Below are 11,812 nucleotides of genomic sequence, written 5' to 3'. Positions count from 1 at the left end.
AAAAAAAAAAAAAAAAAAAAAAAAAAAAAAAAAAAAAAAAAAAAAAAAAAAAAAAAATTCATTTTTGGAGAGTTTCTCACAAGAACTAAGAACTATGATGTAAACAAATAACTATTTCTATTTCTGTATGAATCAAAAGAAAAACAGAGTGATTTTTTTGGTTGTGATTCTGTTCTTTGTGTTCACCATGATTCAAGGATGAGACTTGAGGCCTCTGCCACTGATTGAGAGTGATTATGATCGCCTTCATATGTCACTATTAACATAGATGGATCATCTGAAGCTCTCTCCACATGTTTTCTAGCAGGGCATCCTCTTAAACTGCTGCATTTATAGTAACCTCTGCAAATCACAAACCCCCCATTATTAATCTCCAAGAACTTGATGAATTTCAGCAACTTTGAGTGAATTTAATGAATGTTCTATGATCATTACCTTGGATATGGAGAACCCTTTATTGGCTTCTGTCCATATTTCCTCCATGAATAATCATCAGGAGGAATATCAGCGTTCTTTGAGCTAATAGCTGGAACTCTCACCACTCTTTTTAACTTCAATTTTCTGCTATTCATTGCATAACAAAACATGGGGTTTGTTTGTTTAGTTCATATCCATTGAAGATTAAACAGATAGCTACTTGAAATTCATACAAAACCCTAGAAATCTAAAGTTCTTGGCTAAGTTAAGCCATGATTCATCATGTTAGTATCAGATCCGAAGAATTAATAGATTTTAAGTTCAGAATTGTACCTCTTCTTGGAGCAATGGCATCGACCACCGGAGGATTCGCCGCACTTCCCAGAGCCCAAATTTTCAGAGCCGCACTTTCTCTTGGAGCCAGAAGAGGGCTTAGAGACAACAGAGGAAACCCTGGAGAGATCAGTGATTTGGAAAGAAGAGGAAGAGGGTTGGTGTCGAAGGTTAATTTCAGAGTCGGCGGCGGGAAACGAGGAATGAGAGAAATTAATGGTGGTGGCAGATTCGAGGGGCGGCGGAGGGATTTGCTGAATGGGGGTAGCGTTGTAAATTTGAGAGGAATCTAAAGGGGCGCGGCGGAATCGAGCGTGGCCGGTACGAGGGGAGTGTCCGAGGAGAGAAATGGCCTTTTTGAAATGGGAGACGGCGGCGTTAGCAACGGCTTGGCAATCGGAGTCGAGGTTAGAAGGGGGGGAGTGGGAGAGTAATGAGATGAGCTTTTTGAGAGTGTGGATACCGGAGGCGGCTTCATGGACGGCGGAGTCTTGGTCCATTGCGGCGGAGAGATGGGCGTTGGTGTAGGCTGAGAGAAGCTCCATCGCCATGGAAGGAGGTGGACGGAGAAGAAAAGGGTACTGGGAATAGAATTGATTAAATGAGGAATTAACGCATTAATATAAAAAATAAATAAATAAATAAATAAATAAATAAATAAATAAAAAACACTTCCATTCATCCTATCTGTTTGGTCTTCTCATTTGACCATTGCCCTGCCGACTCTTGAACTCTTTTTATTTATTTAAATAAATAAATAAATAAAAATAAATATCACACCTCTTTCTAAGAGTGAAAACTATCTGCACAGACTAATACCAACACTAGTCCTTCCAATATGTTTTATTTTCACTCACGGAAACTCAATTTCTATGATTAAACTAAGTTATGGGTATTTAATAGAATTGTCACTCTTAAATGCTAAAAAAATTATTTAGAAAGAAAGATTTAATTATATTTTCCATTTATGTGAAATTACCTAAAAACCCTTTCTTCTAAACTTGTTATAGAATTACAACCTTGATTAATTCATGTTATGGTCAACAAGTTGCCATAAATATCATAAGAAAATAAAGAAAATCAAACTTTGAAGTTTATTAAATACTAATATTGTCACACGACTCATGTTCTAATTTGTTAGGTTTATAAATACAGAACTTATGTATAACATGCAAATTTCCTCTCCACTCCTTCTAGAAGGTAAACTTGAATAAGTCAGTTAAAAGTTTGATTTTTCACTGTCACGAGTTAGAATTATAAGAAAATTAACCTCGAGAAAATCTGTGTGGGTCATAAGTCAAAGGAGTTCTAGCATGTTTATTTATGATAATATATTTAGTACTCGATTAGTTTTGTAATTTTGATTAAAATATTAGAAATACGTCTGTAATTATAATAATAAATTAAAATGTTTTGTCGCTAATATTATATAACAAACAAGATCGAAAAAAGAAAAAATATTATTTATTTATTTATTTATTTTTGAATAAAATATGTGGGGGAAAATATGAAACCTAAGAATAAAAAATGGGACATTTGATTGTGATTAGGTCAAAAGATTGGACTTTTCCAAACGTCCCAACTACGGCAAAGAAAAAATAATGGTTGAATAGGCTAAGCCGAGCCGAGCCGAGCCGAGCCAGCATGATTCCGTTGACTTTCTTCTGTTCTCTTCCTTTCCCATGTCTTGTTCTTATCCATCATTTTACATTAAATTTACCAAAAATTAAAAACATTATTTATTAAATTATAATGTTTATTGATTTTGAATTTACCACCCATAATAATTTATTTTTTGCTCTATTTTAAAGCTCACTTATTTATCATTATTTATTATTTTATTTAAATAAACGTGGATGCAAAGAATATTTGGTTATATATATATAATGGGACAAGATTTTGAATGTCACATGAGCATAACAAGTTGCAACATGAATATATAAATTTGTATGTCAGCCAATAATTGAGGCATAATTTCATGATTTAATTTTAGTTTTTAATTTTTTATAAATATTTTAAGAAAAATTTAAAATTTATCAATCAACCCATTTTGTCGCTTATTATAATTTCTCTTAATTTAAGATCGAATTTGTACATTCATTGATGCACTAGAGTTTTGGATCCAATCCAAAAACTGAACCTAAGCCTTGGCAAGCCTTCTTACAAACTACAAATCTAAACTCGAAGCAATGTAGGTTCGGAGAACCCAGTCGCATGTCCAGCCCATTCTACGCACAACCTGCGTGTCCATCCCAGGTAAATAAGTATATTTTGTTGATACCGTTGGATGATTTGAATTGTACATTATACATTAACTCAATGTTGTAGGCCCATATAAGTAGAATAGGACTTACACAAGCATATCCAAGTTAGATCCAAAGATAGTAACTCCGTCTTAGACTAGTCAAGTAATTGACCTTACTTTTGGTTTGGTTGGATGAATTGAATGACATATGAACGCCCTTCATATTTCATATTTTATGATTCTATGTATAGCAAGCCCACCGCTAGCAGATATTGTCCTCTTTAAGTTTTCCCTTTCAGGCTTCTCTCAAGGTTTTTAAAACATGTCTACTAGGGAGAGATTTCCACACCCTTACTTATAAAGAGTGTTTCGTTATCCTCTCTAATCGATGTGTGATCTCACAATCCACCTCCTTTAGAGCCCAACGTCCTCGTTGGCACTCATTCCCTTCTCCAATCGATGTAGGACTCCCCAATCTACCCCTTTCGGAGCCCAACATCCTTGCTGGCACACCATTTCGTGTCCACCCCCCTCTAGGACTTAGTCTCATCACTAACACATTGCCCTATGTCTAACTCTGATACCATTTGTAACAATCCAAATCCACCACTAGTCAATATTGTCCTTTTTGGGTTTTCCCTTTCGGACTTACCATAAGGTTTTTAAAATGCGTCTCCTAAGTTTTCACACCCTTGTAAAGAGTGTTTCGTTTTCCTCCCCAAACGATGTGAGATCTCACACTCTATGACATGTATTATGTTATAATATGCTATGCAATGTTATATTATGACTTATATGATGATATGTTATATTGTAAGTTATGAAGTGTTTATGTTATGTTAAGGATCTTGTTGTGACTTCCATGTCGCATGATGCATAATACCTCTAAATGATATGTCATGTTAGGATTGCATAACAACACACACGCTCGAATTAGATAAACACAAAAAACAGGACAGAGATAACGCAAGAAGAAATATTTACTAAAAGTTTATATTAATGACTTCAATTATGTATAGTAAGAGAGTATCCTCAATGTCTTATGGATAGTCCAGGATTCAATTGGACTGTCCATGTTGAGGACTAGAGTATCCCAATGTCTTATGTTGAATTTATAGAATCATTATCATCCTCAGATTTTTTATTTTGTTTCCTCTTTGGTCTTGTGCAATTTTTCTGAAAGTGACTCTTTTCTCCAATTTCACAAACGAGAAATTGGTTTGTTTGAAAATTTTTCACAATTCTTTGATTTTATAGACTTTTGTTTGGACTTTTCGATTTACTTTTTCCCATTTGGTCAACACTAATAGCATTACCAGATGAATATTTAATTTCTCGTTTGTGAATACTTTTGGTGAGAACCACATCTTGGGTTTCATTAAACTTCAGTATCTTAGATCCTCGAGAATTGCTTATCGCAACAACAATAGTATCCCAGACTCAGGTAAAGATAACATCAAAATCAATGTTTTAATTTCAATTTTGAAATTAATTTCCACGAAACTTAATTGATTTATAATCCTATTGAATTCATTTATATGATCAGCAATAGATTCACCTTCAGACAATTGTAGATTGAACAATCTCCATATCAAAAATACCATGTTCATAGTCAACGATTTTTCATACATATTCGACAGCGCCTTCAACAGATCTGACGTTATCTTCTCTTTAATGATGTCGAATACTATGTTTCTGACCCTAAGGCCTGCCAATCCTTGAGCTTCCAATGCTCCGTTGTCATGGTATCTGGCTTCACCTCAAAAAGGGGTTCGGGAAGACCATTTTCCATATATTGTTTTACTATCTACCACAATTGAATAAACTATAAATATGAAGCAGACTCCATAACCAAACATGTCATGCACACTATGTTAACATGATTACTTCAGGATTATGAAATATTGTTACACCACGCTGTTTTTATGAAAGACATGTTTATGAAAGAACGAAGGTACGAACTCCATCATACATTTATGTCATGATTTAAAGTTATAGGACCTCATGCATTTTTTTATGTCACCTGCATCAAGATATTTATTATGATAAGTACGAACACATAAATTACGATATGTATGATATTATGCAAACTCCTTCTCTTCGTGGCTCCGACAACATAAGTTTATGCTAGATGAAGGGCAGACCTAGGAGGTATGTATACGCCCCCCTTGTGGGTCCATATATGCATGCATGGGTCGTGTCTAGAGAAGTATTACACATCAAACTTTTGCCCCGAATGGAAAGTAGAGATCAAGACCATGAAATGTTTTTATGAAAGAATAGGTCCTACCATGTTTGCTTGTGTATGCATTTTTTGACCCTAATAGTGGAGTTACTTTTGAATATTTTTTAAAATACTTAAGCCACATGCTACTCCTATTTTTTTAGGTAAAATGTATGACACCCCTTACGAATGACGGCGTGGCGATAAAGGCCATAGAACCAAAGTTAAGGCAACTACATTCATGTCTATTTTAATAGCCCCTAGGTAAGGTCGAAACATTATTTTTATTTGAATTCTTGTTATTTATTTTTCCACTATGTTGTTGATAACATTATTGTTTAATAATAATCTCTCATGAACATTTAAGTCCATGACACCGTTTATGAAATGTTTTCAGAAACTTTTTTACACATATTAAGCATGTCATGCATGTGTAGCGTCTCTATTCTATTAGGTAAATAAGATCCTTACCAAAAGAAATGAACATTGGTTAGATTCTAAGAACGTTACGTTTTAATTGGTAAAACTTTGAAATTTCCAAATAATTTAGATACGAAAGTCAAAAGTTTTCATCCAAATCAATGGACTAAGCGTTCATACATACATGTATATAAATAATATGCTACAAATTTTTAAATCTAATCCGATTTTAATTTTTTTTAAATCTTAAAATAATAATATAAAGTGATCGAGATATCTAAATGTAACGTGTCGACATTTGGTCTGAAGTATGTACCTTAACAAACTTATTAAAAATTATTGTCATTATAATTATTATTATTTAGAAGTTATATTTAAAGTAAATAGATATGATTGAAAAGATATGAAAGGAATAATTTGGTTGACCCATTCCTATAGGAAAGAACAAAATGTAAATGGTTCCTACGCGTCATAAAAGGAAGAAGACAAGCATTGAGCTTAGTCTATAAGCTATCTAAGTCAATAATGAAGAACTTAACGTCAACTCAATCGTTGAAAATGCGTATATCTCGATTGAGCTTCGTGTGATGGATGAAAATATTAAAAGTAGATGATTTAATTATTATTTAAATTTTTTTAGTAATTTATAAACCCGAAATTTTGTGTTTGTATTCTTTCAGCTTACGTCATTCATTTGGGGAGCAACCCCGAGTGCCTGCCAACTACTCAGTATATCTATTGTTGAACACAAACTCTTTGTGGGAAATATTCGCACTCTTTATTAAGACCAATCGTATTAAGACCAATTGAGAAGAGAATACAAAACACTGTGTAAAATACTTTTTGGATTTCTTGGATGAATAACCTAGGTAGGGTGGAGGTGTATTTATACTAGCGTCTACGCAATATAGACCTAACAAATCTAAATCTAAATCTTTTTCCGATCTCTTCTGCTCATATATCTTTCCTAAAATCTCTACTAAAATAAATATACAATAGGCTCGTACAATTATTGGGCTTGACTCTATTGAGCTAGTGATGATATTTCAACATCCATGTGGATCTTCGCCCCCTCCCAAGGTGGTTTTTATAAAAGAGCCTATTTAGGGACCCCTCACTTATGTAGTCTCCTGTCCACTCTCAAGATTGGTTTACAAGCTCTTAACTTGCTTCTACACACAATAGTGACTCCTCAAGTCGATATCGTTCACTCTACTAGCAACCTTGTAAGCTCTCTTTAATTTTTTGGGGTTTCGTGGAGGTTTACTTAGTTTTTAGGGTGTCTAAACGGTTTATATCTCATCTCATGTTTCCAGGATACTCAAGACTATTCTCAACCCTTCTAAGCTCGTATCTCAATCATTAATGTCTCATGACCACTCATTGATTGGTTTCTCATTATCTGCCCCTATCGAAGCTCTTTTTGTTCCATCTCTGAATCTTTTAAATGTAGTTTCAATCACAGTGGAACAACCACATCTTATATAATTCATATCATTTAGAGCATGACCCTAATAGATTATCTCATATATATACAATGAATGGCCTCACATATAAAGTCACATCGTTAGTAAAGGGAATGAATTCTTCATCTACATAGTGGAAGTATTGGGAACCATTTTGATTTTGTTACAAATTAAAAAAAAAAAAAATATATATATATGAGAGCAAGAACTCTACCTTTGTAAAATCGTAACTTGCAAGCCTCCTTGAAGTATTTCAAGAAAATAAAAGTTTTTTCACGTTTCACAAGATTTTCACCTTAAATACCATGGATTCTAGAATGAACAATTTTTTTATGATTGAACCATAAACCAAGTCACTTTCAAGCCAATGGGAGAGCAGGACCCCATTGTTCAAGTCTCGAAATCAACACTTAAGAGAAATCTATTTTTCTGATGTGAAAAGAAGTGAATTCAATCTCGTGATGTTATGTTCCCAGCTCTCTGTTTGGTCAAGTCCCCAAAATAGTAGACATATTGAAAAATCATTCTCACCCATACAAATAAAGGACAAGCCCTCACAATGAGAGTTCATTCATGATTAAGATTGAGTCGCATATGATTAGCATGTGAAATATTAATCTTCTCAATTAACAGATTTATAAAGAGAGATTAAATATTTTTTAGTCCAATCTTATATAAACTCATTATATAGGATATGATAAGATAAGGAACCACTACAAGGGGAGTAAAATTCAGATTATCTTGTTAATCGAATATCTTAAAGCAAGGACATTGTTTGAGATTTGAATCACTCCACAAGCAAGATCGATCATGTCTAGCTTGAATGATTCTTGTTGATCAAATATCTCAAGGCAAGAACACTTGCTTGAGATTCGAATCACTCCACAAGCAAGATTGATCATGTCGAGCTTGAATGATTCTACATGCAACCTAAATTACATAGAATTGCAAAGAAACTTAGCCATTGGCTAAACAAGAGCACAAATGCTTCTTTTACTATATTTTCCAAATCTACTTCCAAATACAACATACATGGCTTTATATAACTTCAAAATGAAACTACTAAAGGCATTCCAAAGCGTTGTAATATTCATACTTAATAGCCTTAATTAACCATTACGTAATTGTAACCTAAAGTAAATTAAAAGTCTTAAAATACATTAATGAAATACAATATTTCTAAATTGTAGTCCACCCAAAATTCAAAACATGAAACTTCATTCTTCTTCAATGTGACATGAATTGAAATATCTTTTGATAATTTCAATAATATTTTCTTCACATCTTCATTGAAGCCTATTATATGATTGATGTCTCTTGGTATTAAGATACCTCACTCACATGTCTCCACACGAACGATTTGAATCAAATCATTTGTAACAATTATAAAGTGGGTCGTATCAATAGTGTTACCAGGATAAGACACTCAACCTTATCCATATACGATAGACCCTTTAGGTTATTACTTGAGCCTGATTTTCTTATATGTCAATCACAAACCGTTCAAGATTACATTAATAATCTTAAATTTTCATACCATGGATAATATTAAATTATAAATAATATATTAAAAATTAAACAACTAATTATGAGTGGCATAAATCCCAACCATTAGGACATACTCCTACTAGAATCTCATATCCATACTTAGAAGATGTGACCTCCTCCACAAACTCATATAGTTGGGGCACAACTCTAATATAATCCGATCATATACATGCAAAGAGTAATGTTGCAATCATTAAGACATGACCCAAGTAAATCATCTCATATCACATACATACAAGGAGTGACCTTACATACAAACTCATACTTTCTTAGTTTAAATTCGACTTCCAATTTGCTATTTACATCAAATCGAGCTCGTTTTTTAGCCAATAAGAAATAACTTAAGTCCAATATGTTGGTGGTTGGTTTTATTATTATTATATTTTTGTTCTTTTGAAAAGAACCAATATATAAATTTGAAAAGATTAATAAACAATTGTTTTTATAAAATATAAAATAGTCACAAACCACGAAGAAGAAACTATAATATGGTGTTATTTGATTACATAGCAGAATTTGCAATAGAAATGAAATGTTCTTCAAGTGGTCGGGGTTTTATTTGCGAGAGATGGCTTCCTTTGCAGACTGGAGGGTGTTTGCAACCGCTGCGGCGGCTCCAGCCAGCACGCCGCCGCTAGTGGCGAAATTTTGCGGCGTAGAATGAACCTGGTGGACAACCTGCACGTTCTTCTTTTCCAACCCTTGCCCTGCTGACGATCGGTACTCTACTGTCTCTACTTTTTTCTCCATTAACTCACCTTGTGCATTTCTACGTTCAACTTCCTAAAAATCCATTTCACTTATTATTCGAATATATTTTATATAGCCGTAATGTAATATCTCATAGTTGAGGAGGAGAACAAAACACTCTTTATAAGGGTGTAGAAACTCTTCCCTAGCAAACACGTTTTATAGCCTTGAAGGAAAGCTCAAAGACGACAATATCGGTTAGCGGTGGGCTTGAGCCATTACAAATGATATCAGAGCCAGACACCGGAGTATGTGCCAGCGAGGAGGCTGTTCCTCGAAGAGGATAGACATAAGACGATGTGCTAGTAAGGACGTTGGATTACGAAGAAGGGTGGATTAGGTGCCAGCGAGGTGGCGATTCCCTGAAGGGGGTAGATACGAGGCGGTGTGCCAGTAGGGACGTTGGGCCCCGAAGGAGAGTGGATTTGTTGGCGGTCCCACATCGATAGGAGAAAGGAACGAGTGTCAATAAGAACGCTGGACTCTAAAGGAGGGTGCATTGTGATATGCTTTTAAAGACTTGAGATATGAGGACAATCTCTGATAGTGGTGGGTTGGGCCGTTATTTTTAGGATTTAGTTTGTAGTTTGAATTCTATTTAGACATTGTGAACATCAATGAAAATCAGACTTTCGATCTCACTTATATTTTTCATTCTTAACATGATATTAGAGCTTCTCGTCCCTAACACTTATACTTATACTTAACATGTCCAAGGTGACGGATTGAAACCGAAAAAACTGAAATACCAAGCCATGCAATGAATAAAAGGAATGAAAGACGATAATTTTTAAAAAGTAGGAGAGGTACCTTGGTTGCTTGCATGTTCATCTTGATTTTCCTATTCCAAACAAAAAGACAAGGAAATTAGCTCAATCCTTCCTTGTAATATGAAGCAATTTTGTCTCTCTCTCTCTCTCCATATCTCTGTCAAAACATTTTAAGATTAAGACTAAAACTTTTGGGTCAAATTTAATGGCTATTTTGTTGGTTTGAATCACCACATAATGAAGTTCTCTGACCCATAAATTATGGCGAACGACAAGAATGGCCTAGTGATATCTTCAATACCATCATCCTAAATTTGGTCCCACACTCTGAAATATTAGCCATATGTTTTGTTTCTTCAAAAATTTTGTTAAGATTTCGGCCCATATCTTAAATCAAATTGGACTTAGCTTGTGTGCACGTCAACAATAAGCATAAAACAACCATTCGTCTCTATTATCTTTGGTTCTTAAGGAAATTTTTGATTATACCCTCCACTTTTTCTCGTTTATATTACCTTTTTTTTATAATTATATAGTCAACCCATGATGAGTTACAAAAGATTAAAGATCTATTTGATGAACAACGTAAAATTGGATTGAGAGACTGATTAGATGGTTAAAGCTTGTTGCTTTTACTTGACAACTCGTACTCTAACAACTACGAAACTATGTAACATCTCAATTTCATGCAACTACGGAATTGAATAATTACCCGAAGTCATCAACACTTGATGGCCTCTGACATTTTCATACATTCTTTGCGACATAGTTACGTTACTTACTCATCACTTCTAAAAGGTATTATCTCCACAGACCGACATGTGATGGCCCCGACATTCCCCTGCGACATGGTTATGTTACTTACTTCTCATTTATAACTCACTCACATACATCTTAATTTCCAGGAAGTCACTCAACAAAAAATTTCTCTAAGCAAAACACACTTAACTATGGAGTTCTAATGAGTTCTTAACTATAGGTAGTAACTTCATTTCCTCTAATGTAAAGACCCTATTTGTGTACTATAATAAATTCATTACCTTATGCATGACGTGAGCCTTTTAGGTAGAAACCTTCCTTTTAAATAGTTCATAAACGATGTCATGGACTTGCACGTTAAAAATTAAATCAAAACAGTCACATTTAAGAAACGAAAAATAAACAAATTAAAGAAAGCTAGGAAATAAATCAATAATGTCCTATACTAACCTAAGACTAATAAGCAAAATAAAAATGCAGCTACCCTATTACCAATTCTATGGTCTCCAATGTGATGTTGTCGTCATCCATACAAAGGTGTCTTACATTTACTTGAAATGTAAGAGTAGTATGTGACTTGAGTATTTTAAGAAATACTCGATAAGTGACCACACTAGTGAGGCCAGGGAATGCAAACACATATAACATGGGGGACCTATCCTTTTATCGTAGCATATCACGGCCTTACGCAGCTTTTTCATCTGTGCAAGATTGAATGTGTAGTACTTCTTTACACATGACCCACATGTGCGAGCTTGAGTCCACCAAGCAGGCTCGCACACCCCCTAAGTCTGGCTTATAGGACCAACACACGCTAACATCACATAGGGAAAGGGCCAACAATATATCATGGAAAACATAATGTAATAAATCATCTATC

At 34.3% G+C, this 11,812-nt stretch overlaps 2 protein-coding genes across 3 annotated transcripts; both read right to left on the bottom strand.

The window, feature by feature from the left end:
• Positions 1-100: 100 nt before the first annotated feature.
• LOC111499528 (probable WRKY transcription factor 15) lies at positions 101-1,355 on the bottom strand. Of its 2 annotated transcripts, none has more exons than XM_023151092.1 (3): positions 751-1,355; positions 436-564; positions 101-342 (listed from the first exon to the last, which is right to left on the bottom strand). In XM_023151092.1, the coding sequence occupies exons 1-3, from the start codon at positions 1,299-1,301 to the stop codon at positions 183-185; spliced, it is 840 nt and encodes a 279-aa protein (XP_023006860.1). In that variant the 5' UTR covers positions 1,302-1,355; the 3' UTR covers positions 101-182. The 2 variants fall into 2 exon arrangements, with proteins under 2 accessions (XP_023006860.1, XP_023006861.1); XM_023151093.1 differs by having other exon boundaries at positions 436-561; positions 751-1,351.
• A 7,748-nt stretch (positions 1,356-9,103) lies between these two features.
• On the bottom strand, positions 9,104-10,327 carry LOC111499649. Its single transcript, XM_023151272.1, has 2 exons — positions 10,214-10,327; positions 9,104-9,436 (listed from the first exon to the last, which is right to left on the bottom strand). The coding sequence occupies exons 1-2, from the start codon at positions 10,232-10,234 to the stop codon at positions 9,209-9,211; spliced, it is 249 nt and encodes an 82-aa protein (XP_023007040.1). The 5' UTR covers positions 10,235-10,327; the 3' UTR covers positions 9,104-9,208.
• Between the last annotated feature and the right edge of the window lie 1,485 nt (positions 10,328-11,812).

The sequence above is a fragment of the Cucurbita maxima genome, unplaced genomic scaffold, assembly GCF_002738345.1.
Source record: "Cucurbita maxima cultivar Rimu unplaced genomic scaffold, Cmax_1.0 Cma_Scf00027, whole genome shotgun sequence".
NCBI classification, from domain to species: Eukaryota; Viridiplantae; Streptophyta; class Magnoliopsida; order Cucurbitales; family Cucurbitaceae; genus Cucurbita; species Cucurbita maxima.
Note: the sequence above shows the minus strand (reverse complement) of the source record. Positions and strands in the feature narration are given on the sequence as shown.